At 49.8% G+C, this 27,525-nt stretch overlaps 2 protein-coding genes across 2 annotated transcripts in view; one reads left to right on the forward strand and one right to left on the reverse strand.

Moving 5' to 3' along the window:
- LOC128842199 (E-selectin-like) overlaps nt 1-27,525 on the forward strand; it is a 139,562-nt gene that overhangs the window by 78,194 nt on the left and 33,843 nt on the right.
- On the reverse strand, nt 2,250-5,493 carry LOC128842202 (14 kDa phosphohistidine phosphatase-like). The gene is made up of 3 exons (XM_054038020.1): nt 5,276-5,493; nt 4,548-4,672; nt 2,250-2,459 (listed from the first exon to the last, which is right to left on the reverse strand). The coding sequence occupies exons 1-3, from the start codon at nt 5,415-5,417 to the stop codon at nt 2,367-2,369; spliced, it is 360 nt and encodes a 119-aa protein (XP_053893995.1). The 5' UTR covers nt 5,418-5,493; the 3' UTR covers nt 2,250-2,366.

Consider the following 27,525-nt stretch of genomic DNA (forward strand, 5'->3'; position numbering starts at 1 on the left):
ATTTCATAGTTGTGTTCCTTCAGAACTCCTGGGTGAACACCAGTGTTCCCTCTAATTTTTCCTACCCATGTGTGGAATAAATTGTTATGTGTACAAATATGGAGGGGGATGTGTGACACACAACAAAATTCATGTGGTGGGGGTGGGACTGAGGGGTTCAGAGTGTGGGAGGGGTCTCAGGGCTGGGGCAGAGGGTTTGGGGTGCAGGGAGTGAGGGCTGCGTCTGGAGGTGCCAGCTCTGGGGTGGGGCCAGGGATGAGAGGTTTGGGGTGCAGGAGTGCGCTCCAGGGCTACGGCAGGGAAAGAGGACTCCCCCCAGCCCTCTCTCCCCGTAGCAGCGCCTGGGCTGGCGGGGGAGAGGTACCTCTCTCTGCCGTGGCAGCTCCGGGCCTGGGGTGGCAGGATAGGCACCCCTCCACCGGCCCCTGCAGGTCTGGCTGGAACTAGGTTCAGGGAGCTGCGAGAGGCCCGGGGCTGGGTTTGGGAAGGGGTGCCCTACGACAGGTCTGGGCCAGGCCGTCCTAGTGGCAGCTGGAGCCAGGCCGCCCAGGTTCACGCTGCGCTGCCCCGGCCACAGCTGGGGCCAGACCATGACACGCCACCCTGGCCAGGGTAGGGGCACCCCAGCCATGGCAGGTACGGGCTGCGGCATAGTTGGACCTCGGGGGGAGGGCCACCCCAGCCTTGGCAGGTTGGGGGCTAGAGGATGGGCGCCCCTCCTCCAGGAGCGGCAGGTCCCTGGGCGGATTCCCTGGGCGCCTGCGCAGCACTGAAAAGGCTGCTGTATGGCCATGCAGCTTTCAGGAAACTTAGGTAAATACCATTTGGGCCTGATGAATTATTACTGTTTATCAATTTATTCCAAAATCTTTGGAGGAACTGCCTCACATTGAAGTGACAGTAGAGATTTGTTACCTAAAAAGAAGGCTCATGAGTGACAATGAGCCCCAAATACTCTAGAGCAGCAGTTCTCAAACTTTTGCAACCCAAGGACCCCCCTTTTGATTTAAAAATTTTCAGGGACTCCCAATCCCCCTTCTCAGCCTTGCCCTGCCCCATTCCCTGAGGCCACACCACTGCCCCACCCCTTCTCCGAGGCCCTGCCCCCTGCTCACTCCATGCATCGCTCACTCTTCCCCACCCTCACTAACTTTCACTAGGCTGCGGCAGGGGGTTAGGGTGCAGGCTCTGGGGGAAGAGTTTGGGTGCAGGATGGGGTGCAGGCTCTAGGGGTGGAGTTTGTGTGCGGGAGAGGATGAGGCACTTACCCAGGGCAGCTCCCAACAGTGACTGGTCCAGCCATCTGACAGTGGGTCTTGGGCAGGGAAGCCAGGGGATCTCTGCATGCTGCCCCTGCCTGCAGGCATCACCCCCGCAGCGCTCATTGGCCACAGTTCCCAGCCATTAGGCACTGCAGAGTCAGCACTCAGGGCGGAGGCAGCGCACTGAGACCCCCTGCTCCTTCCTCCCCCCTAGGGACATGCTGACTGCTTCTGGGAGTAGTGCGGAGCCAGGACAGGTATGAAGCCTATTCCCCAGCGTGCTGAAAGGGAGGGGGAGGAGTTTCTCAGCATGGCCTACGGAGCCCCTGATGTACTCTCGGGGACCCCAGTTTGAGAAACACTGTTCTAACATAAAGACAGCTGCAAAGAATGCATTTAGCTTCTCTGCAACAGCCTTGTCCTGCTTGAGTACTCCTTTAGCACTGGGTTGTCCAGTAGCCTTATTGACTGATAGGCTGCCAACCTCTGCTGTATTTAAATTATTTTGCTGATTGTTTGTGTCTTTAGCCAGTTGTTCTTCAAATTCTTTCTTATTATACTTTCAACCTGGTCAGCATTTATGCTGCTTTGTGTTTTCCTCAGTAGGATTTAATTCCAATTTCTAAAGGATGGAGAACACACAAATCTTTTTATTCAGATAAAGCAGGGGTCCCCAACACGGTGCCAGCGGGTGCCATGGCGCCCGCCGAGGCATCCATGTACGCCCGCCTACTGGCCGCCAGAAAAGCAGCTGCCGAAATGCCGCTGAGAAGCGGCAACGTCAAGAAGTGCTACTGCCGAAATGCTGCTGAATTTCGGGGGCAACGCCTCTCGATGACGCTGTTTCACGGCGGCATTTTGGGGGTGACGCCTCTTGACGTTGCCGCTTCACGGTGGCATTTCGGCAGCTGCTTGTCTGGCGGCCATGGTCCTGGGCGGCTAGTCGTCCGGCGCCCGCCCCACGGAAAAGGTTGGGGACCACTGAGATAAAGCTAACAGTGATTTATTTGAACACAATGTATACTATTTGAACACAATGTATACAATACTCTAGCTGTTGATATAGTGCAAACTGCTTTGTATTTCAGATTCCAGAGTAGTTTTTCATTTCTTGTCATCTGACCAAGTGATTTCATAGTCTCGGTATACTTTTTTCAGTATTTCTACGGTCACTGCATGATCTGCTTTACCATATCCCTGCAAAAAAGATAAGAAAAGATTTTAAAGGGATGCAAAATATAAGGCTACAAGAGAATCGAGTTCCAGTTAACATTTTAAATATCCAGATTTATGGCCTTGTGCTTCCCCCTGCACAGAAGTCCCACTGAGGTGAAGCTAGTTCTGTTTATTACCTTTCAAGAATATCTGAATTAAAATGTTTCAGAGTTAGAAGCCAGGAAAATCAGAAGAAAGAACGAGGTACTTGTGGCACCTTAAGAGACTAACAAAGTATGTATTAGCATACATCGGATGAAGTGGGTTTTAGCCCACAAAAGCTTATGCTCAAATAAATTTGTTAGTTTCCACGGTGCCACAAGTACTCCTCGTTCTTTTTACTGATACAGACTAACACGCCTACCACTCAGGAAAATCAGAGTTAAGGTTGCACTTAACAAGGCATTAATTCTCACTTAGGTGACCACAAGAGCCTTAACTCTGCTCCAAGAGGACCACACAAGTAAACTGACATCTAAACTGCATGTTATACAACTAATACAAAAAGTTGTTTTCTACACAATGGTTTGCCCACATAAACAAGCATGGCTATATCAGACACAAGTAGCCTTGAAAGCATTAGCTTTTTAATTGGTAAACATTGATTTCACCATATACACAAAAAATATTGTCATTGATAATAATGAAAATGTACAGATAGGCAAAGAAAGAAACATGCTGCTTGAAAACTTAGTTTGATTTAAGGATATTTACTTTGTATATTTTGACATGTGATGTTGACCATTTGTGTTTTCATGGTTAGAAAGCTTGAACTTTTTGCATCTGAACGTGTACTGCTATTAAATTATTGTCTAAGCCGAATACCACCCCCAATAATGTTGGAAGCTAGTAGCTGAGCTCCAGTGCTGTCTCAGACATTGCTTTACAGGGGACTGGGGAAAGGTACTATCATTGCCTTATAGTGATAGCCTCAAGGAGCTCAATCTATTTAATCCCAGCCACAGAGTTCACTTCAAAGAACTCCTCAAGCATTTCTCTAATTCTCATCGTTTACCCAAGAGCTAAGTATCAATGGCCCCATTTAACATAACTACTTCCCTATTTTTAAAGTCACACAACAAAAAACCAGGACAAGAGCCAAGTTACTTTGATTTACAGGCCAAGATGTAACCCGCTATTCCAGAGTGCCAATCAGCTTTTCTGTATCTCCGTTTTTCTGTCTGACAAAGTGAAACTTTGCAGTTACGCAGCATGCTTCTGTACAGTTCAGGGCACTTGACAATGGTGGGCAAACAAGGTGTGGGGTATAGATGACTACCCCTTCTCCCACTATCTTGGTGGCAGAAGAGAGAGATGCTGCTGCCTGTGCTGCACACCACCACCATTAATCCAGAAGTTTAGTCATGAATTGTTTGATTCTGCCACGAATATTGAGCAGGCTCTAGAAGACCCCTAATGTTGCATGCCATCTCCCCTCCCCATAGAGCTTTGCCCCCACAATATGATATCTGAGAAAGAGCCCTAATTAAAAAAAAAAAGTTTAATCCGGTTTGGGGCTATAATTAACCCGGAGGAAAAGTGACCTTGAAGAACTGCTACTTTCTATACAGGATTCAAATAACATGTCTTTACATCACATGCTCTTGTCCACATCAGTAGCTCAAGAAATCCTTGGTTCTTATTATCTACTCTCTGCAGTGGTGAGGTGGGATGGAGACTGCAGTGTGTTCCACATATATGGATAATTCTTTGCTTCTATTGGTCATTTATAAACAGAATGTATTTACATACTGAACCATGTAAGTAAGTGATACATACATAGAGGAATGCTCTATAGCTACGGTACAGGATTGTGAGTCAGGAGCTGCTGAGTTCCATTTACAGCCCTGGAACCAATTACTGTGTGACTGTGAGTAAGTCAATCTAACCTCTCTGCTGTAGTTTCCCCATCTAAAATAGGCCATCTTTACCCACCTCATAGGTGAGCTGTATGGACTAACTAATTAATGCTTATAAGTGATCCATCAGAGTGCTGAGAATTATTACTAGTATTTTTAAATAGAGCCCTAAAATGTTGAATTTTCAAGGAAACTAATACATGTCACTTACTGTGGAGAGACCAAATACCCTCATTTTCTTGTCTTTGCTATTATGGTCAATTTTTCCTCCTCCAAGGCACTTGCATTCAAAGCCCAACTTTTCCATTTCAGGGTTTACTTTTTCAAATATATGATCTGCAAAATGAAGCCAGTTCAATCCATTAACCAGAACTCAGGTTTCACTTGGTGATTACTTCCAGTCCTCTCTTTTCAGCTACCTAGTAATTTTTTCCGGTTTCCTTGGGGAAGCTGGGAAGTGAAGGAAAAGACCCGTTGTTACCTACGCAGCTGGGCCCTAGCAAATCCCAGAACAGTGGCTGCCGGTTCCACCCTCTCACCAAGTCAGAGGCTGCTCAGAAGTTCATGTTTCTGACTGAAATGTACCAGGGCTGGACACCAGAGCAAGTCGCGGCGCAGCCACAGGAGGGATTGCACAGGCACAGCCCCCCAGTGCGGCCGAGGCCTAGAAGCACCCAGGGCAACAGAGCCGCTGGGAGGAGGGAAGGGGGTAAGAGCAGCGCCCCGCTCAGTGGGGAGAGCGCTATCCGCGCAGCAGCAGCTCTGCGGCAGCCGGGCCACCCAAGAGGTGCAGCAGCAGCTGCAGCAGGGGCGGAGCGGCCCGCGGCGGGGCAGCCGGCTCCCGCCTCAAGAAAGCGGTTCGGAGGGGGCGATCGGTCCGGGCGGTGCATTTGGCGCCAGCCGGGCTTTGCCCGCCCTTGGCTCGCGGCACCGACTCACTGTGGAACTCGGCGGCCGCGGTGCCCCTGACGACGTCCCGGTGCTCGGCTCCCCCCACGCGCTGCACCCGCACCAGGATGTACTTGAACGTGCCGTCCGGATCGATCTCCACCGCGGGCACCGACTCTAGCTGCCCGGCCATGGCCACCCCTCGGGGCTGAGAGCGGTCCGACCACCGTTGCTCCGCGCATGCGCCAAGCGCACTAAGCAGTGGGCGGATTGAAGGGACCGTTACCAGCCTGCATGGCGGAGGGGGCGGGGCTACGGCTGTCGTGAAGGCTGAGGGACAGCAGCGGCCGGCGTTGTAGTGACCTTTGTGACGTGCTGTATTAGGAGGCGGGGCCATGCCAATAGGCGGTGAGGCTGTTGGGGGGTGGTGCTGGTAGAGGGGCGCGTCCCGAATTCTCACATGCACTAGGGGTGGGCAGGGGGCGTTCAAAAATCAAGAGAGACTAAAAAACACAATATAACCTTTTTTAAAAAAAACCAAAAGCTTTATGATTTTTGGGCCAATCTCATAATTTGCAGGAGTCTGATTCATGATTTTTGATCTCTTGAGATTGGCAATACTGAAAAAAATGGTTATTTACCTTTCTGTAACTATTGTTCTTCGAGATGTGTTGCTCATATCCATAGGCGTGTGCAGTACGTTTCATTAGGGTGTGCACCCAGGGAGTCCTGCCCTAGGCCCGCCCCCGCCCTGCCCCATCCACTCCCTCCTACTTCCCGCCCCGTGACTGCCCCCCTCAGAACTCCCAACCCCCCCTGCTCCTTGTCCCCTGACTACCTCCTCCTGGGACCCCTGCCCCTAACTGCCCCCCAGGACCTTACCCCCTATCTAAGCCTCCCTGTTCCTTGTCCCCTGACTGCCCTCTTAGGACCCTACCCCTGTCCCCTGACTGCCCCGACCCTTATCCACACCCCCGCCCTCAGACAGGGCCCCGGGACTCCCATGCCTATCCAACTGCTCCCCGCGCCCTGACAAGACCTCCAGAACTCCCGACCCATCCAACCCCCCCCTGCTCCCTGCCTTCCCCAACCCCTCTCCACACTTCTGCCTCCTGACAGCCCCCCCCAGAACTCCTGACTCATCCAACCCCCCCAGCTCCTTATCCCCTGACCACCCCTCAAGAAACCCCCCCACCCTAACTGCCCCCCAAGGACACTCCTTGCTCCCGGTCCCCTGACTGCCCTGACCCCTATCCATCCCCCACTCCTGACAGACCCCAGGACTCCCATGCCCCATCCAACCCCCCTTGCTCCCTGACTGCCCCCTCCAGAGACCCCCCACCCCAACCACCCCCCTGGGATCTTACCCCCTATCCAACCCACCCTGGTCCCTGTCCCCTGACTGCCACCACCCTTATCCAACCAGTGCCGGCTCCAGGTTTTCTGCCGCCCTAAGCGGCAAAAAAAAAAAAAAAACCTGCGGCAGCGCAATCGCGCCACTCCACTCTTCAGTGGCAATTCGGCAGCAGGTCCTTCGCTCCGAGAGGGACTTGCCGCCGAATTGCCGCTGAAGACCCAAACGTGCCACCCCAATAGCGGCCAGAGTGCCGCCCCTTAGTATTGGCCGCCCCCAGCATCTGCTTCTTTAGCTGGTGCCTGGAGCTGGCCCTGTATCCAACCTCCCCCCCGCCCGCCCCAGACCCCTTACCATGAGGCTCCTAGCAGCATGTTTTGCTCCGCGCAGAGCCAGACACGCTGCCCCGCGCATGGGTGGCAGGTTTGTAGAAATGTTGGTGGTGCCCAGAATCCGCCCCCCCAACTCCTCCCCCTACTTGCCTAAGGCTCTGGGATGGAGTTTGGGTGGGGGAGGAGGCCTGGGGTGCAGGCTCTGGGATGGAGTTTGGATGCTGGGTGCAGGCTCCAGGCTGGGGCAGGGGGTCAGTGTGCAGGAGGGGGTGAGGGGTGCAGGCTCTGGGACGGAGTTTGGGTGCAGGCTCTGGGCTGGGGGTGAGGGCGTAGGAGGGGGTGAGGGGTGCAGGCTCTGGGACGGAGTTTGAAAGTGGGAGGGGGTGCAGAGGGAGGGGGTGCACGCTCTGGGAGGGAGTTTGGGGATAGGAGGGGATGCAGGGGTGAGGGCTCTGGCTGGGGATGAGAGGTTCACGATGCAAGAGGGGGCTCAGGGCTGGAGCAGAGGATTAGGGTGAGGGGGGATGAGGGCTCTGGCTGGGGCTGAGGGGTTCACAATGCAGGAGGGGGCTCAGGGCTGGGGAGAGGATTAGGGTGCAGGGGGATGAGGGCTGGGGCTGGGGTTGAGGGGTTTGGGGCGTTGGAGAGGCTCAGGGCTAGGGCGGAAGGGCATGGTAAGGGCAGCCTGCCCTGCCATTAGGGGATGGGGGGCACTAGGACCCTGGGGCAGCAGACAGCAGTTGAGCAGGAATGTTCTACACCAGCAGCACAAGCAGGCATGGGAGAGATGCACGCTGCTTTCTTTCAGACAGGGATGCTCCGGGGCAGGGGTGGGGAGACCCGTGTGAGGGTGGCAGGCGAGACCCCTGGGAGGAGGGTGGCAGGCGGGGGGAGACCCGCGGAGTGGGGGTGGCAGGCGGGGGCCGTCCCGGAGAGGCGGTGGTGGGGCCGGCGGATTGCTGCGCTGGGACAGTGGAGCCATTTGCCCACCCCTGCATTAGGGTGTGCCTGGGCACACCCGGCATACCCCATGCGCACGCCTATGCTCATATCTATTCCAGTTTGGTGTGTGCGCGCACGGATGTTGGAAACTTTTACCCTAGCAGCTATCCGTCGGGCCCGCTGGGGAGCTCCCTGGAGTGGCGCCGAAATGGCCATCTATATAAGCCCCTGCCAGCCCGACCCCCCTTCAGTTCCTTCTTGCTGGCTACTCCAACAGAGGGGAAGGTGGGGGGAATGGAATAGATATGAGTAACACATCTTGAAGAACAACAGTTACAGAAAGGTAAGTAACCGCTTTTTCTTCTTCGAGTGATTGCTCATATCAATTCCAGTTAGGTGACTCCCAAGCCTTACCTCGGAGGTGGGGTCGGAGTCAAGGAACCGCATATTGAAGGATCGCTTTGCCAAAGGCTGCATCATCCCGAGAGTGCTGGATGATGGCATAGTGGGACGTAAAGGTATGAACTGAGGCCCACGTGGCAGCCCTGACGACGCCTGAGCTCTCGTGGAGTGAGCCGTAATAGCAGGCGGAGGGACGTTTGCAAGGTTTAGCAAGCACGAATACACCCGGTGATCCATGAAGATATTCGTTGAGAGGAGACCGGGGTGACTTTCATCCATTCCACAATGGCGACAAACAACTGAGTTGTTTTACGAAAGGGCTTTGTCCGGTCTATATAGAAGGCGAGTGCCCTTCTAACGTTGAGAGAATGGAGGTGTTGTTCACGTAGGTCAGCATGCGGTTTTGGGTAGAAAACCGGTAGGAAAGTATCCTGGCTCACGTGGAAGCAGGACACCACTTTTGGTAGAAAAGCCGGATGAGGTCTTAGTTGGACTTTATCTTTATGAAAGATGGTATAGGGCGGCTCACATGTGAGAGCTCGTAGTTCGGAGACCCGACGTGCGGAAGTGATGACCACTAGGAAGGTGACCTTCCAGGAGATTTAGAAAAGAGAGCAGGTGGACAGCGGCTCGAAAGGAGGGCCCATAAGGCAGGAGAGGACCAAGTTAAGATCCCATGCAGGCACGTGTGGCTTTGTCGGAGGATGGATTTTCTCCAGGCCTTTGAGGAAACACTGCACGACCGAGTGTGCAAACACCGGGCACCCTGCCGTGCCTGGGTGAAATGCAGAAATGGCCGCAAGGTGGACCTTAAGGGATCCAAAGGCTAGGTGCTGGTCCTTTAAGGACATTAGGTAGTCCAAGATGCATAGAATGGAAGCCTGGGGCGGGGGCACCTGCCGCTGAGCGCACCGGCTGGAAAACCTCTTCCACTTAGCCTCGTAGTTAAGGCTAGTTAATGGCTTCCGACTTTCCAGAAGCACCTACCTTACCAAATCCGAACAGGCGCGTTCAGTCTGGTTCAGCCACGGATCCTCTAGGCCGTGAGGTGGAGCGACTGAAGGTCCGGGTGTAGGAGACGACCGTGGTTCTGGGAGATGAGGTCGGGGTCGAGAGGAAGACGTAGAGGGGCCTGAAGTGACAGGTCCAGCAGGGTCGGGTACCAACACTGACGCGGCCAGGCAGGGGCTACCAGTATGACATCTTCCTTGACCCGGCGGACCTTGAGGAGCACCTTGTGAATCAGCGGGAATGGTAGGAAGACATACAGCAACTGGCCCGACCACGTGATCTGAAAGGCGTCCGCTAACGAGCCCGGGCTGTGACTCTGGAAGGAGCAGAAAACTGGACACTTTCTGTTAGACCGCGAAGCGAACAAGTCAATTTGGGGAAACCCCCAGGTGCAGAAAACGGAATGAATGATATCCGGGCGTATGGACATTCGTGAGTCAGAAAATGCCTGCTCAAAGTATCTACCAGAACGTTTTGGACATCCGGCAGGTACGAGGCCTGAAGGATGATGAGGTGGGCTAAGCAGAAGTCCCACAGAAAGAGGGCTTCTTGGCAGAGCCCCGATGACCGGGCTCCGCCTTGCTTGTTCAGGTAGAACATGGCCTTGGTGTTGTCCGTTAGGACTGCTATGCAGTAGCCCCGCAAGTGGGGAAGAAAGGCTTGGCATGCAAGGCGGATCGCCCTGAGCTCTCTGATATTGATGTGCAGCGACAGCTCACTCTCGTGCCATAAGCCCTGCATTGTCAGGCTGCCGAGGTGGGCTCCCCATCCCAGGGCAGATGCCTCTGTAACCAGAGTCAAAGTGGGTTGGAGGGGATGGAACGGGATCCCGGCGCCCACCATCTGAGGGTCCAGCCACCACTGCAGGGAGTCGAGTGTGCACTTTGGGACCGTGAGGACCATTTCTAGGCTGTCGCGTCCCGGTCGATAGGCAGACGCCAACCACGTCTGAAGCGGCCTGAGCCTTAGCCTGGCGTGTTGCACCACGTATGTACAGGATGCCATGTGACCCAGCAGCCTGAGGCACTGCCTTGCTGTGGTCGTTGGAAATTTGCAGAGGCTGGTAATTATGCCTGCTACAGCCAGGTGCCGTGCTTCCAGAAGGAAAGCCCTCGCTTGGTTTGCATCCAGGACTGCTCCTATAAACTCTATTGTTTGAGTAGGGGCGAGGACGGACTTGCTGAGGTTTACCATGATACCCAAGCGAATGAATGTGTCTATGAGTAGGTGTACCTGCGACTGGACGTGATGGTGAGACCGGCCCCATATAAGCCAGTCGCCTAGGTACGGGAAGACGTATACGTGTTGTCGGCAAAGAAAGGCAGCCATGACCACCATGCACTTGGTAAAGATGCGGGGGGCTGTGTACAAGCCAAACAGGAGGACTGTGAACTGATAGTGCGTCTTGTCCACCACGAAATGGAGGAAACGTCTGTGAGGCGGAGTAATCAAAATGTGAAAGTACGTGTCTTTCATATCGAGGGTGGCATACCAGTCTCCCGGATCCAGTGAAGCGATGATAGTGACTAAGGAGACCATACGGAACTTCAGGTTGACGATGTACTTGTTGAGCTCCGTGAAGTCCAGAATAGGTCTTAGGCCTCCCTTTGCCTTGGGGACAAGGAAGTAGCGGGAGTAAAAACCCTTGCCCCTGAGCTCCTGTGGAACTTCCTTGATTGCCCCTAGGGCAAGGAGGGATTGAACCTCCTGGATGAGGAGTTGCTTGTGAGAAGCGTCCCTGAAGAGGGACGGGGAAGGCGGGATGGAATGGAAATGGTAGAATATCCCATCTGCACTGTGCGGAGGACCCAATGGTCCGAGGTAATATGGGACCAGGCATGGTAGAAACGGGATAGACGATTTAGAAAGGGATAACTGTCCAGGGTAAGAACTGGTAGTCCGTCCTCTGGCACACCTTCAAAATGAGCACTTAGGGCCCAGGGGTGGCTTAGACTGTCCTTGACCTTGTCCAGAGGAGGCGCGAGATGGTCTACATCGAGAGTATCTATCCTCTGCGACAAGAAGGGTCCTGCCTTGGTCTAGGAGGGAAAGGACGTTGCTGGCCTAAAGGGCTTCCTCTGGTTAGCTGGGGTATGCATACCTAAGGACTTAATGGTGTTTCTCGTGTCCTTTAAGGTATGCAGGCGGGAGTTAGTTTGGTCTGCAAACAAGTCCTGGCCATCGAAAGGAAGGTCCTGGATAGTATGCTGAACCTCAGGCGGGAGGCCGGAGGACTGAAGCCAGGCATTCTGCCGCATAGGGATTCCCGACCCCAGAGTGTGCACAGCTGCATCCGCAGCATTGAGGGAACTGTGGAGGGAGGTCCTAGCAACCAATTTATCCTCCTCAGCAATGGCCCCCAGTTCTTTTTTTTTTTTTTTTTTTAAATGGAGATATCCTATCTCCTAGAACTGGAAGGGACCTTGAAGGTCATTGAGTCCAGCCCCCTGCCTTCACTAGCAGGACCAAGTACTGATTTTGCCCCAGATCCCTAAGTGGCCCCCTCAAGGATTGAACTCACAACCCTGGGTTTAGCAGGCCAATGCTCAAACCACTGAGCTATCCCTCCCCCCCTTGTTCTGTACGAGCCTTTGCTAGGAGAAGACCTTGGAATTTGAGGACCGCAGACCAAGAGTTAAAATTGTACCTACTGAGGATCGCCAGCTGGTTAGCGATCCGCAGCGAGAGACCCCCAATAGAATAAACCTTTCTCCCAAAAAGGTCCCGCCATTTAGTGTCTTTATATTTGGGAGCAGGCCCTTGCTGGCCCTGTCTCTCCCTGGCATTTACCGCATCTACCACAAGCGAATATGGGGCAAGGTGAATAAAAAGGTATTCATAACCCCTGGTGGGGACAAAGTACTTTCTTTCTACCCCCTTAGCTGTGGGGGGAATGGAGGCCGGGGTTTGCCAGAGAGTCTTTACATTGTTTTGGATGGTTTTATTCATGGGAAGGGCCGCCCTGGAGAGCCCTTCCGGTCCTAGAATGCCCACCATGGGGTCCTCATCCTCCACAACCTCCTCAATTTGGAGGTTCATATTGAGAGCCATGCGCCTCAACAATTCTTGGACGACCCTAAAGTCCATCGGAGGTGGCCCAGACGTGGACGTGCCAGCCATAGCCTCATCAGGGGAGAACGAGGACGACTCCACTGGGAGGGCCGGTGCGGATGTAGCATCCTGGTTGGACATGGGTGGCTCCTCCTGGGGAGCTGGGGTAGCCTCTATCGCAGGCGCTGGCTCCACAGGTTGGTCTGGGTCAGAAGGAGGGCGGCTGAGAGTTGCCTCAGGAGGCCTAGTGCTCGACCGAGACGGTGGCTGGGCAACTGGTGGTGCGCCCTGGGCTTGATGGTATGCCCAGGGTGTCCAAAATTGCTACTGGAGTTGCCAGTGGGTCACTGGTGGAACTTGGCCAAGGCTCCCTGGGCCAGAATGAGGGATGTCTGAGACCCCTGAGGCTCTCTCTGACCTGCCAGAAGAGGATTGGGACCGCGACGGCCAAGGAGGGGCGGTGTGGGAGTGGATCAAAGCAGGCACTGAGTCTCTTGGGAGGCACAGGGCACACGGGGATCGGCACCGTGAGGCTGATCGTGACTGCGACCGGTGCCGTGTTGGCGAGTGGTGCCGCAATGGTGAGCAGTGCCGTGATGGCGAGTGGTGCCGAGCTGGAGAGCGGTGCCGCGATGCCAATCGGTAGTGGCCTGCAGACTGGTGCCATGGTGATCATTGACACGGGGATCGGAGACCCGCACCTCGTCGGTCCGAGCGGTGCCGCCAGGTCACCAATCGTGACCTGAACCTCGAGCAGGACCATGTTCGTGCAGTCGAAAGTGACCTCGAGCGGGAATGGCTCTGAGGTTTAAGACTGCGGGACCAGCGCCGCGAGTCAGACCGGTGCCGTGAGTCAGACCGGGACCTGGGGCGGTGCCAGGACTCAGAACAGAACTGGGACTCCGAGCGGGAATGAGATGCTGATCTGAGGGCTGACAGCCCGAACATCGTCGGTTTGCCCTTGGATGGCACCGGGACCCATGCTGGGGCCGGTGCTGGGACCGGAGGCACCGGAGCCGTCATCTCGATGAGACCTCTCGCCGCCTCCAAGGTGTCCGGCGTGGACGGTAAAATGATCTCTTCTACTTGCACCTTCCCGCGTGGAGGGCTGGCCTGAAGAGATCTAGGCATGGTGGCCTGCTTAGAGGTCTGGCCAGGGTCTTGCTCCGCTGGGACCGTGGTAACTGTCTCGATCCTAAGAGGGGGTCCTCCCACGGCTTGCTTCTTGACAGCAACTGGGGAATGGGAATGGTGCCGAGGTGGGCATTTTTGGGGCCCGGGAGATCGCTGGTCCGAGATGAGCGTGGGATCTTCTGTAGTGCCGAAGACAGTACCGCTGGAGGAGCACTCCGCACTGAGGCGCTCGGGCCTGCATCTTGAGAGGACCACAGGGCCGACTCCAGGAGGAGTTGCCTAAGACGAAACTCCCTCTCTTTACGTGTCCGAGGTTTGAATGCAGTTGTCCGCTTGATGGCCCTCCCCCAGACACCTGAGACAGGAATCGTGCGGGTCGCCCGTAGACATGGGCCTGTTGCAAGACTTGCAAGGCTTGAAGCCCTGAGACGGCATGCCCCAGGGCCCCTCAGGGCAGCCGTTGACGAGACTGCCTTCAACAGCTAAATTACACTTAATACTATAGAAAAACAATTAACACTTAATACTAACTACTAACTATTAATAATTAACCAACGATAAAGATAAGAGAATGCTAGGGATAAGTGGAACACTTGATAAGACAGGAGACCACTGTTCCAACAACCGTCACAGGCGGTAAGAAGGAACTGAAGGGGGGTCGGGCCGGCAGGGGCTTATATAGATGGCCATTTTGGCACCACTCCAGGGGGCTCCCCAGCCGGCCCGATGGGTAGCTGCTAGGGTAAAAGTTTCCGATATCCGTGCACGCGGCACGCATACACACCTAACTGGAATTGATATGAGCAATCACTCGAAGAATAATAATAATTATTTGCCTCTGAGTTAGGGGTCACTTTTTCTAGCTGTTCTCTGTAACCATGAGCACTAGAAACTTAAAAAAAAAAAACATTAAAACCAAAATTCTCTGTTGATCCCTTGATTCCTGGAGGTGTGTCTTTAAGAAATGCACCAAATGTCACAAGACATGCAATCAAATTGTGAAAGTTGACAATACTTTCTATTTGAAAAAATGGAATAAACTTATTGAAGTTGCTTCTGTTTCATGGGTTTTACATGGATCAATCTGGAGGTATTTTAAAATGTTTTTATAAATATATTTTTAAAAATTGATTTTTATGTTCTCTTTTTTTCATTCCTTTTTTTTCTGTCTTCCTTTTTTCCTGTAATTTTTGAGGAAGAATTTTTTTCCTTGGAAAATGACTCGGGAAAAAAAAAGTAGAAAAAGGAAAGGAAAAATGAAACATATCAACATATTTATAACAAACTTAAAACAATGTTTAAAAATATTTTATTTTATTTTTCAACTAAGATACTTTTTGTTAAAAAGGAAATGTGATCAGCTCTAATAGGGAAACCCAGAAGTGACCTTCAAATGTTTGTTAAATGGGTGGGTTTGTGTTTCCCCCCTGTTTATGATGGTTTTCAGCTTTGTAAGGTTTTTTCCTTGTTTTTTTTTAACCTTCAAAATAGCCAGAGTGTCCAATTTTTCGGACACGTTGGAAGGTCTCAGAAATGTTTATTATGAACTCCTAAACAGAAAAGGAGCAAGGATGATAGTTCTTTAATAAATGCTTATGTTAATTAGTCATTCCCATTGCTAACCCCAGGTATTCCAAAGTCATGAGTCAGGCCTGAAGAAATTATGAGACTGGTTTAGAAATAATAAATTCTGGGTTCTATTTCTTTGCCTTCTGATTTTTGAAACTCTAGGTTATACACATTTTCAAGCTTTTCTCCACAACCACCATTTTTAAAAAATGAAAGCTGAGATTCTCATGTAATCAATTAACTCCACATGCAGGGGCTTTAAGAGAAACACCAAATATTTCAAGACTTGTGATAAAATTGTGAGAGTTTGCAATGCTGCATTAAGGTTAAAGAGGCATTAACAAAAACAAAGAGAGTTTTAAATTCTTGTACCTTTCAATTGCTCAGCTTTCCCTGACTTGGATCTTGTGATGTCACCATTTCACTAGTTCTCTAGTCATCATTGACTAGAGTTTTCATTCCATCTTAGGGTATGTCTACACTACGAGAGTAGTTCGATTTTACTTAAAGTGAATTTGTGGAACCGATATTACAAAGTCGAACGTGTGTATCCACACTAAAGACAGTAATTCAACTTTGTGAGTCCACACTAACGGGGCAAGCGTCGACATTGGAAGCGGTGCACTATGGGTAGCTATCCCACAGTTCCCGCAGTCTCCGCTGCCCACTGGAATTCTGGGTCGAGCCCGCAATGCCTGCTGGGGCAAAAAATGTGTCGAGGGTGGTTTTGGGTAACTGTTGTCATTCAACCCTCACTCCTGCCCTCCCTCCGTGAAAGCACCTGCGGGCAATCAGTTCGCGCACTTTTCTGGTGATTGACAGCGCAGACGCCACAGCACTGCAAGCATGGAGCCCGCTGCGATATGGCCGTTGTCAACACCTCACGCCTTATCATCCACCTTTTTCAGAGGCAGATGCTGAGAAATCAGGCGAGGAGGCTACGGCAGCACGGTGAGGACATTAAGTTTGAGAGGGGCACAGACCTCTCACAAAGCACGGGATCCCGCGCCGTGGACATCATGGTGGCAATGGGTCATGTTGATGCTGTGGAACGGCGATTCTGGGCCCGGGAAACAAGCACGGACTGGCGGGACCGCATAGTGCTGCAGGTCTGGGATGAATCACAGTGGCTGCAAAACTCTCGGATGCGTAAGGGAACTTCCCTGGAACTTTGAGAGTTGCTGTCCCCTGCCCTGAAGTGCAAGGACACCCGGATGCGAGCAGTCCTGACTGTCCAGAAGCGAGTGGCCATAGCCCTCTGGAAGCTTGCAACGCCAGACATCTACCGGTCAGTCGCGAACCAATTTGGAGTGGGCAAATCTACCATGGGGGTTGCTGTGATGCAAGTAGCCAACGCAATCATTGAGCTACTGCTCTCAAAGGTAGTGACCCTGGGAAACGTGCAGGTGATCATAGATGGCTTCGCTGCGATGGGATTTCCAAACTGCAGTGGGGCTATAGATGGAACTCACATCCCTATCCTGGGACCAGACCACCAGGCCAGCCAGTACATTAACCGAAAGGGCTACTTTTCAATGGTGCTGCAAGCACTGGTGGACCATAGGGGATGTTTTACCAACATCAGCGTCGGATGGCCGGGCAAGGTTCATGACGCTCGTGTTTTCAGGAACTCTGGTCTGTTTAGACAGCTGCAGGAAGGTATTTATTTCCCAGACCACAAAATAAGTGTTGGGGATGTGAAGATGCCTATAGTGATCCTCTGGGACCCAGCCTACCTGCTAATGCCCTGGCTCATAAAGCCCTATACAGGCGCCCTGGACAGTGAAAAAGAACTCTTCAACTACCGTCTGAGCAAGTGCAGAATGGTGGTGGAGTGTGCTTTTGGACGTCTGAAGGGGAGATGGAGAAGCTTACTGACTCGCTCTGATCTCAGTGAAACCAATATCCCCATAGTTATTGCAGCTTGCTGTGTGCTCCACAATCTCTGTGAGAGCAAGGGGGAAGACATTTATGGCGGGGTGGGAGGTTGAGACAAATCGCCTGGCTGCTGAGTACGCCCAACCAGACACCTGGGCAATTAGAAGAGCCCAGCAGGATGTGCTGTGCATCCGGGAAGTTTTGAAAGCTAGGTTCAAGAGTGACCAGGGTAACCTGTGACTATTACGTTTTTTTAAACAGAAGCTGAACCTGCCCCCGTTTCTTTACCTACTTAATGTTGACTATCCTCTCCAGTTACCAACCCCCTTCCCGCCCTTCCAACACACCTTTAAAAATAAAATAAATGAAACTTTGTTCATTAACACCCTTTTCTTTATTAAGGATTTCGCGGTAAAGTGTTGAAACTGGGTCGCAGACTGTGGTGGGGAGCGGATGTAGTGATGGAAAGGATGCTTCTAAACTCGAGGAATGACAGGCTCCTGCTCCTAGAGCGGTCCGCAGTGGTGGACTGGTTGTTTCAATGGAGCCTGCCACCCCTCCTTTTCGGGACTCTGTGTGGGGGGGCTATGTGACTTTGTGGCGGGGGAGAGCGGTCACAGATCCCCTGCTGAGTGGTTCTGTCATCCAGGCTAAGGACCGCTGCATAAGATCTGTAACCGCCCTCCCCAGCCACAAACTCACTTAGCCCCCACACACAGAACATGAAAACCACCTCCCAGACTGACCAGTGTGCCTAGTGACTGCAATGTGTGTATGACCTTCTGCTGAACCTGCCCCCGTGTCTGTACCCTGGTAAAGGTGACTGTCCTCTCCAATTACCAATCCCCTTTCCCCCCTTCAAACACACTGTCCTCTAAAAGAACATGACGGAAACAGTAATTAACAGAAACGTATTTTTTATTAACAACTACACAGTTAGGGGATGAAACTGGGACGGGGGCTTGGGTGAGGTGCATTTGGAGGGAAGGAAAGGATGTTCTTTGGGAATGAGAGCCTTCTGCAATTTGAGCAGTCTGCAAGGGCGAAGTGACTGTTTTCATGGCCCCTGCCACCCCTCCTTCTTGGGACTTTGGGTGAGGGGGGGATGGGACTTTGTGGCGGGGGAGGGCGGTTAGAGATAGAATGCAGCAGGGCTCTGTCCTCCTGCCTCCGGTCCTGCAGAACATCTACAAGGCGCTGGAGCATGTCCGTTTGCTCCCTCATTAGTCCAAGCAGCGTTTGAGTTGCCTGCTGGTCTTCCTGCCGCCACCTGTCCTCCCGTTCGCTGTGTGATCGCTGGTATTGCGACATGTTCTCCCTCCACTGGGTCTGCTGTGCCGCCTCGGCTCAGGAACAGACCATAAGTTCTGAGAACATCTCGTCCCGTGTCCTTTTCTTTCACTGCCTGATCTGCGCCAGCCTCTGGGAGGGAGATGCCGGGGTAGCTCGGGAGACACTCACAGCTGTGGGATGGGGAAAAAGGGAGTGAATTCCTCAAAAAGATACATTTTTGTGAACAATGAATATAGTCTTTCTCTGTGAACAAGACCATGCACAGTACCTATCACATGTGCACTCAGTACAAGGTCGAATTTTCTGTCTTCACATTGAGTGCCTGGGATCTTGCTGTACAGATCACACAAGCGGGGCCGGACAACAGAATTCTGCTAGCAGGCGGCCATGGTAAGCCGTAGACTTTTGGCTGCTTAAAGCCTAATTTACAGCAGTGCCCTCCTTTCATGTTCCAAGCAGTGCTCCTAGCGTTGGCCAGTTCCTGCTGCCGGCGATCCGGCCAGCATGAACTCTGCCCCTGTCCCACCCCCGTCGCGGCTGTCCCTGGGAAAGATCCCTGCACGCTGCCGGCGAACTGCTCAGCATGAACGGTTCGCCTCCCCACCCCCACCACATGGCTGGGCTCAGGAAAGATCCCTGCACGCTGCTGGCGATCCGGCCGGCACGAACTCTGCCCCTGTCCCACCCCCATCGCGGCTGTCCCCAGGAAAGATCCCTGCATGCTGCCGGCGAACTGCTCAGCATGAACGGTTCGCCTCCCCGCCCCCACCGTGTGGCTGTAAACCGCCGGTTACAGTTATTTAAAGGAACAGGCAATCAGTCCCCATACTAAAATTCCCCTAATTCAAAGCAGGTCACCATGAGTGATATCACTCTGATGAGGATTACGGATACAGAGAAAGACCGCATGCTGCGTGAATGCCAGCAAACACCAGGGCCGTATGCCGCCATGCTTTGCCAGGCAATGATACTGGAGTACCTGCTGCTAGCCTGGTGCGGAAAAGTTTCCTACCATGGAGGAGGCAATAAGGCCGCTCTCCCCAAGAACCTGATGCAAAGACTTTCACATTACCTCCAAGAGAGCTTCGTGGAGATGTCCCTGGAGGATTTCTACTCTATCCCCAGACATGTTAACAGACTTTTCCAGTAGCTGCACTGTCAAGGACTAAAAAGTTAAGCACCTAGGGCAAACTCATCATTAAAAACCCATTGCTAACATACTATGCCTATTCTATTCAAAATAAATGTTTAAAACACTTACCTACTGATGTTTCCCCTGATTCACGGTCTGGGTTACTGCCTTGGGAGGGTTGGTAGGGGATCTCCGTGAGGGTGATGAAGAGATCCTGGCTGTCATGGAAATCAGCGTTGAAAGCGCTGTCGACTGCCTCGTCCTCCTCATCTCCTTCCTCATCTTCCCCGTCTGCGAACAGCTCCGAGGAAGCGGCCGTCGACAATACCCCATCGTCAGAGTCCACGGACAGTGGTGGGGTAGTGGTGGCGGCCGCACCTAGAATGGAATGCAGTGCCTCGTAGAAACAGCATGTCTAGGGCTGGGATCTGGAGCGTCCGTTTGACTCTTTGGTCTTCTGGTACGCTTGTCTCAGCTCCTTGATTTTCACGCGGCACTGCGTTGCATCCCGGCTGTATCCTCTCTCCGTCATGGCTTTTGAGATCTTCTCGTAGATCTTCACATTCCGTCTTTTCGATCGCAGCTCCGAAAGCACGGACTCATCGCCCCACACCGCGATCAGATCCAAGACTTCCTGATCAGTCCATGCTGGGCCCTCTTTCTATTCTGCGACTGCATGGTCACCTCTGCTGGAGAGCTCTGCATCGTTGCCAGTGCTGCTGAGCTCGCCACACTGTCCAAACAGGAAATGAGATTCAAACTGGCCAGACAGGAAAAGGAATTCAAATTTTCCCGGGGCTTTTCCTGTGTGGCTGGTCAGAGCATCCGAGCTCGGACTGCTGTCCAGAGCGTCAACAGAGTGGTGCACTGTGGGATAGCTCCCGGAGCTATTAGCATCGAATTCCGTCCACACTAATCCTAATTCGATATGGCCATGTCGAATTTAGGGCTACTCCGCTCGTCAGGGAGGATTACAGAAATCGATTTAAAGAGACCTCTATGTCGAAATAAATAGCTTCGTTGTGTGGACGAGTGCAGGGTTAATTCGAATTAACGCTGCTAAATTCGACATAACCTCCTAGTGTAGACCAGGCCTCAGATAACATCTGAATTTATAATGTAAAAACAAGGCTGGAAAAATAAATAATAATTAGGAAAGCCTTATAGCTGACCTTTATACGTCATAAGAAAGCTAAAAGAGTCATACGCCTATTTTCCCTTTTTTATTTCCCATCTATCTTTGATAAGAGAGGCCAAATGATTTGTTAATGGCCGCACAGTGAGTCACTGGAAAAAAATCAAGAATAGAGTTCAGAAACTTCTTCTGACCAAGCTGATATAAACAGTTGCATCCAAAACATTCACTGGGTAACGAATTAGTTCCTTATATTGTTCTTGTGTGATTTCCTGTCTGAATACTGAAAAAACACTCTCTTGTATGTTCACATCAAATGTCTACTCAGAAAAGAAAAAGCCCTCAGAGCTTTCTTTCAAAGGGAAATTCCAAAATATGTTTAGGAGCGTACTAAGAAATACAATGTTTTCTTGTGTGATGCCATGCAAGCCTTATCTCACTAATCTTGGTTTCTGGTATTTGGTCCTTGTCTATCTTCTGTGCTCATTTTGGGTCATTCCCTTTCCTTTATTAATATCTAACTATGTCTTGGAGTTGTTTGAAATTAATGTCTGTAAAGTGTTTTGAATACAAAATACTGTATAAGTACTAAGAAATTAATTATTATTTTCATTATTGAGGCAATATAATGCACTCCTTTTTTTAGTATTCTCGATGGCCCTGAATGGGAATAGATAATGTGTTTGCACTCAGGAATAATGTGGATGTTCCTGGACTCCGCGTTTTGCACAAGCTTTTCTTTCTTTCTTTCTCATTCTGACATTTGTGTGTTTCTACTGTTTGATAAGGTAGCCAGAGAAATAAGGAAACCAGTTGGACTGATCTACACTATACAAATTTGACTGCATTTGAACACAGTATGAACAATCAAGTTAGATGATGTACTACTGACCACTATAACATAGCATTTGTAGAGCACATGTCTGAACATTGTGTATCCTGGTCTACATTGACTGCTGAAGCATAGTCAGCATTGTGTCATCTAGCTCAATTGCTCACAACCATGTTCCAAGACAATACAGTTTTGTGCTGTAGACATAATCAGCATAATAAAATATCTGTTTTCAACAACACAGGGGCCGGAGAGCCTTTTGAACCAAATATATTAACTACATACAAGAATTAAAGAACTGTTTAAAATCAATGTGTAGCCATGCAAATAGGATGGAAAAGAAAATATTAGGTACCCAGGGATCATGAACTTAATTAAATGAGTTCTGATGTAGAGATATAATTGTAAATGTATTATACAAGGTATTGATGATTATTATTTACTTGCCCATTGATTTCAATGGAAGTGAAGAGCCTAAATACCTTTGAGAATCTGGGTCTTATTTATGAGTTCAGAGTGCCCTAATGTATGCTAGTTGCTTCACAGAAGAAGGTGAAGACAGTCCTTGTCTGGAAGAGCTTACGTCTAAGTTCAGGCATGGCATGTTAAAAAAGAATCATAAACCGACAGAGGAAGAGAAAAGAGGAAGAATGGACAAGGGTTGCAATAATAGGATTATACAGTTCATAGGTAAGACACTTCTTGGTGGACCTCTTAAGTTTGGTATTAAGATTTTTTTTTGGTTTCAAACTTCTTTTGGGTTTCACAGAGGATGTCTGAGAGAAACAGGATAAAGCCACACCTGACGTGCCAATAATGGTGTTTTACATCTGAACACACTGCCTCTGAGGAACTGTAGACAGGGTCTCTCAAGTTACAAGGGGTGTCTGAGAAGAATCTATGAGACAGGGCACTGTATGGAAACATGGAATTGTCACAACCAGTGTGCTCTAGTACAGGGGTAGGCAACCTATGGCATGCATGCCGAAGGCGGCACGTGAGCTGATTTTCAGTGGCACTCACATTGCCCGGGTCCTGGCCACTGGCCGGGGGGGCTTTGCATTTTAATTTAATTTTAAAATGAAGCTTCTTAAACATTTTAAAAACCTTATTTACTTTACATACAACAATAGTTTAGTTATATATTATAGACTTATAGACAGAGACCTTCTAAAAACCTTAAAATGTATTACTGGCACGTGAAACCTTAAATCAGAGTGAATAAATGAAGACTCAGCACACCACTTCTGAAAGATCGCCGACCCCTGCTCTAGTAAGAGGAAAAGAGCGCTTTAGTCATGGCAGATTTTCATGTAAATTAATCATTGTTTTATCATTCATTCAAAGTGTTCTTTTCTTTGTGGGGTCCTCTGTTCATTGTTTCTCAATGACTTTCAGATCTAATGTGCTTAGCCCATAGAGAGGGCCAAATTTCACTTCCGTAGGGGCCTGCAATTGAATTGCGAGCATAAATCAATACCTGAGCTTTTGACTACTCAATTGTAGGTGCAAGTCAGGTAATTAGAGAGGTAAGTCTCAGACTTCCACCAGCAATTCATTATACATTTTGTGGGTGCATTTGGCACCAATAGAAAAGGAGACCAAGCCTCATCCCTTTTCAGAAGTTACCTAATTGTTATTGTTTATTAATTAACAGTACTGTGCTCACAAGCGTAAGTGTGTCACACTACATATAAGAAGGCATAAGGCAAAATTTTCTCCAGACATAACTCTATTGAAATCAGTAGAGTTTCACCAGCAGACAATTTGGTCCATGACATCTGCTGCAAAAAAAACTTAGAACCTAATTTCAGATGTGACACAATAAAAGGGGCAACAAAACTGTGTGGTTGGGGTGGGGAGGAAGGCCAAGGGGTTACTGCTATAAGAATCCATAAAAACATACAGCTGTAATGTGCATGTTATAACAGATACAGAATGTTTTAAATGAGGGGCCAGGTTCCTTGCACCGGTCATCCCTAACCCTGGCCCTGAGGAACATTAGAGGGATCTTTAGACAACTCTCTCGTATTGTGAGCTAAGAATTAGCATCATGGAGCTCTGTTTTGTTCCCACTCATCCCTATGCCTACATGGGCCCCCATACCAGCATGTGGTGGGGTCAGCTGGCATAGGCACCAGCTCTTCTGATTTTATGCTAATGGAGAATTCCCCTTTGCTGGAGGAATTCTCAACTGGCTATTTGTGGTCAGTTTATGTCTCCTTTGCACCACTCAGGCAGCACAAAGCGGATGGAGCAGGAGCTAAGATGTATCTGGCCCAAGACAGATAAGTAGGACTTTGTAGAGGGACTTTCCTAACTGTACCCTCTTTATAGAAGGGGTAGGCTTACTCATCACTGACAGTGCCAGGGTGTTAAACTGCATTTCCTTAAGAGACCAGAAATTCTTCATTTGCTATGCCTGAGCAACTGTTTCCTACTTCACAATATTATCTAAATGCACTTTTTCTACAGAGGAAAGGAAACATTAATGGCTCATACTAGATAACAGCTGAAGCAGTCCCTTAGTCAATAAGATGGAAAAATTGAATCCGCACTAATTAAAGGCATTAAGCGCACGAAGCTGAGGGTGACTGCCAGCTTTTTTTAAATTCTGCCCCTCACTATGTATAGGTTTAGCGTTTCAAACACAAAGGGCCTGATGAAAAGGCCATTGAAGTCAATGGAAGTCAATAGGCTCTGAGGCCCAATATGAATGTAAAGTCAGATAGTTTTATTTCTGCATTTCACTCAGTCATTAAAATCTGCACTAAGAAGGGAAGTCTGTTTATGCCAACCTTAGCTCAGGAGGTGCTCCTTGAGACAACAGCAGACACATATTCAGCCCAGCTGTAATAGCAGATGAGGTGCTGGTGTAACCCTTGGTCAGGCTGTCTGGGGCCTCTGGATCTAAAAATATGGACCTTTACTGGTTGAGCTAAAGAATTAGCTTTTTTAGAGATCATAGCAGACTCTTAAACTTCTATATGTGGGCAGCTACTATGGGACAAAAAATGCCACACTGTAACCATTGGGTACGCTGTGGAAGTTTTGTCTGGAGGTAGTTACTGCAGGTACAGTTATCCTGAATACACACACACCTTTGGTGCAAAGGCACACAATGCAAGTCGTGCAGATACCCCAGATACTTTAGCACCATGAGTGCAAATGTGAGGTGTAAACCAGACCCCACCTCGTAGCCTCCAGCAACTTGTCTTCAGTTCTCTCTTAGTCCTTTACAATAATTTACACTCAGGTCTGAATACTTCAAATAAGTTTTATTTGGGGTTTTATTTATTTTGTCTTCTCTCAAATAGAGCTCTTTTAGCCCATGGGCCCAACCCTTCTTCTCCTTTGTTCAGGAGTCCCGCAGTCTTCCTTCTGGGGCCTGTCTCTAAGTTTATGGAGGTTTCCTCTGCTTGACCCTACATTACAGGGCTCCTGGTCCCAGGGCCTTAAAATGACAGTTGCCTGCTGTGATGGAATGCACCCCCTATTCACACCCTACACACTACTATAACAGTCTTTCTACAAAATGTCCCTTGTAAGGTATGATTTGAAAACTAATAACTTGCTGGTCAATAATATCATGGTGAAATGTATGTTGCCACTTTACATATAAAGTTATGAGCGTAAGCTGAAATCATGACTGAAGTGTGTTTACCAGACAAGTCTGGGGAGTGGGTAAACTTGTTTCTCAAAGACAAAGGACAAGTTGATGCCTCTAGCCACGTGTCATCAAAGCTGATGGGTCATCACCTATCAAGTGGCCGTTCTTTGGCAAGGAAGGGGGGCAGGAACAAACAGATCTGCATCTTAACAAACAACAGAATAAAACCTCTCCCCCACCAGACTCCATGTTGCCTTTGTCTCAGCTGGAAAGAAATTTATCTCAGGTTCACTCTCAGGAAAATGCATTTCAAAGAATGACTGAATTATAAAAGTGAGGGGCAAAAGCACCCCAAGTTCTTTCCTTTTCCATCTCTCTCCACCATCTAAGAAGACAAAAGAAACAGCCTATGGACTTTGGGAGCAAATCCTGGCCTGAGAGTTTGGTCAGCAGTGTACTGAAACCGTGGTAAGGGACTTCAACTTGAACCAAGTCTAGTTTGTGAAGTTTAGACAGCGTTTTCTCTTTATTTTTCTTATAACCATTTCTGCCTTTAATGCCTCATTACTTGTACTCATTTAAAATCTCTCTCTTTGTAGTTAAATAGACTTGTTTTATTTTTTAATCAAAACTAGGTGTTGTGAATTGTTTGGGTAACTCCATTTAAGGTAGCAGACTTTGGTATTTTGATCCCGTTAGAGGTGCAGCAGACCTAATATATCTGGACTGTCCAGGAGAGGACTGGACAGTGCAGAACACATGTTTTGGGGGTGGGGTGAGAAGGAGAATCTGAGTTTGGGAGTGTGTTGGGGTCACCCGGCAAATAGTAACCCAGGCTGCTGGAAGCCAGAGTATGGCTGGTGTTTGCTGATAGGCTGCTGGGGTCAGTGTTGCTGGATCAGAGCTGTGGCTTTCAAGAGACACTCACGGTGGGACTTGCCTACTGTTTAGCTGTTTGTGAGGAGCTACAGCTGCAAAGCTTTGTGAGGGACCCCAGGTTGCAGGGCAAGTGGTGACAGCTCCTCACTGGTCTGGATTACACCACAATGCCATACCTATGTTTTCTCCAAACACTGACTGTTTTCTTCCAATACTACTCTGCTCTTCCCTAGGTCTTGATCCATTCCAGAAGTCCAGGAATCTTAAGGGGTCATGCCATAGAACAAAGGTTGACTGACCCACTGTCCCTACTACCCTCACAGAGGACAGACACCCTGATACACCAGACAATAACTTTATCCATCATACTGCACTCCTGGCTGTGTATTTTTAATATTAAAAATTATTGACTTATTCTTTTGTTACATTTGGGTAATGATACTAACAGGCAGAGCTTTCATTAAACAGTTAGACACCTTTTTTAATAAGGCCTATTTTATAATGTGACAAAGTTCCTCCTCTATCTTGGTGGGTCCTGCGCTTATTGGCGGATTTTCTTGCCTCAGAGATTCACCATGTGGGTTGGGGAACAGGCCAGAGACCTTCCCCTCTGGAAGAACCCACAGTCCAGGTCAATTGGGAGGTTTGGGGGGAACCCGGGCCCACCCTCTACTCTGGGTTCCAGCCCAGGGCCCTGTGGACTGCAGCTGTCTATAATGCCTCCTGTAACAGCTGCATGACAGCTACAACTCCCTGGGCTACTTCCCCATGGCCTCCTTCCTTATTCTCACCACAGGACCTTCCTCCTGGTGTCTGATAACGCTTGTGCTCCTCAGTCCTCCAGCAACACACCCTCTCACTCTTAGCTCCTTGCACCTCTTGCTCCCAGCTCCTCACACTCACACCACAAACTGAAGTGAGCTCCTTTTAAAACCCAGGTGCCCTGATTAGCCTGCCTTAATTGATTCTAGCAGCTTCTTCTTAATTGGCTCCAGGTGTCCTAATTAGCCTGCCTGCCTTAACTGGTTCTAGCAGGTTCCTGATTACTCTAGTGCAGCCCCTGCTCTGGTCACTCAGGGAACAGAAAACTACTCATCCAGTGACCAGTATATTTGCCCTCTACCAGACTCCTGTACTCCACTGATCTGGGTCTGTCACAATAATAAAAACAATTTTATTGTGTTTATGAAAATCAAGTCCGTGTGCTGGACAGATTTTTGATGTTCTCCTTAAAACTGAGTTGAAATTTCCTAGTGCAGTGAGTAGTGATTTGGTGGCTCTCAGGGCAGTTCTGACAGCAAAATATTTACATCATAAAAACCACTGGCAGTTGGCACCAGTTGAAGCAGTTTCTGGGTTGGCAGGCTCAGCCATAAGTCCAATCACAGATTGGATCATAGAGACTAGGAGGCTGATCCATAGCCTGGTGATGTAGGAGCCCATTGTTTTCAATGGTGCAGAGCTGTATCCACATAGAGTGGCTGTAGATTCAAGCCAGAATGCTCTTTTCACATCATTTCTTGTTCATAATCGCTTGCCAAAATTAGTTTTGTTTTCATCAGAAAACGAGCATTATAAAGGCAAACTTGTTTACATTTTTACCATTTTGTTAATTCTTTCCAGATCTTTTCCCAGAACTACACATGCTACAGTTTCTTTTTCTGACAGGTTTCAGAGTAGCAGCCGTGTTAGTCTGTATCCGCAAAAAGAACAGGAGTACTTGTGGCACCTTAGAGACTAACAAATT

Source organism: Malaclemys terrapin, chromosome 8, assembly GCF_027887155.1.
Source record: "Malaclemys terrapin pileata isolate rMalTer1 chromosome 8, rMalTer1.hap1, whole genome shotgun sequence".
NCBI lineage: Eukaryota > Metazoa > Chordata > Testudines > Emydidae > Malaclemys > Malaclemys terrapin.

What these genes read in the sequence shown, in the direction of transcription:
- LOC128842202 (XM_054038020.1), bottom strand. Translation starts at nt 5,417, where the DNA reads ATGGCCGGGCAGCTAGAGTCGGTGCCCGCGGTGGAGATCGATCCGGAC. An exon ending in CGCGGCCGCCGAGTTCCACA is followed by an intron (nt 4,673 to 5,275) that starts GTGAGTCGGTGC and finishes TTCATTTTGCAG; the next exon opens with ATCATATATTTGAAAAAGTA. An exon ending in GGGTATTTGGTCTCTCCACA is followed by an intron (nt 2,460 to 4,547) that starts GTAAGTGACATG and finishes TCTTTTTTGCAG; the next exon opens with GGATATGGTAAAGCAGATCA.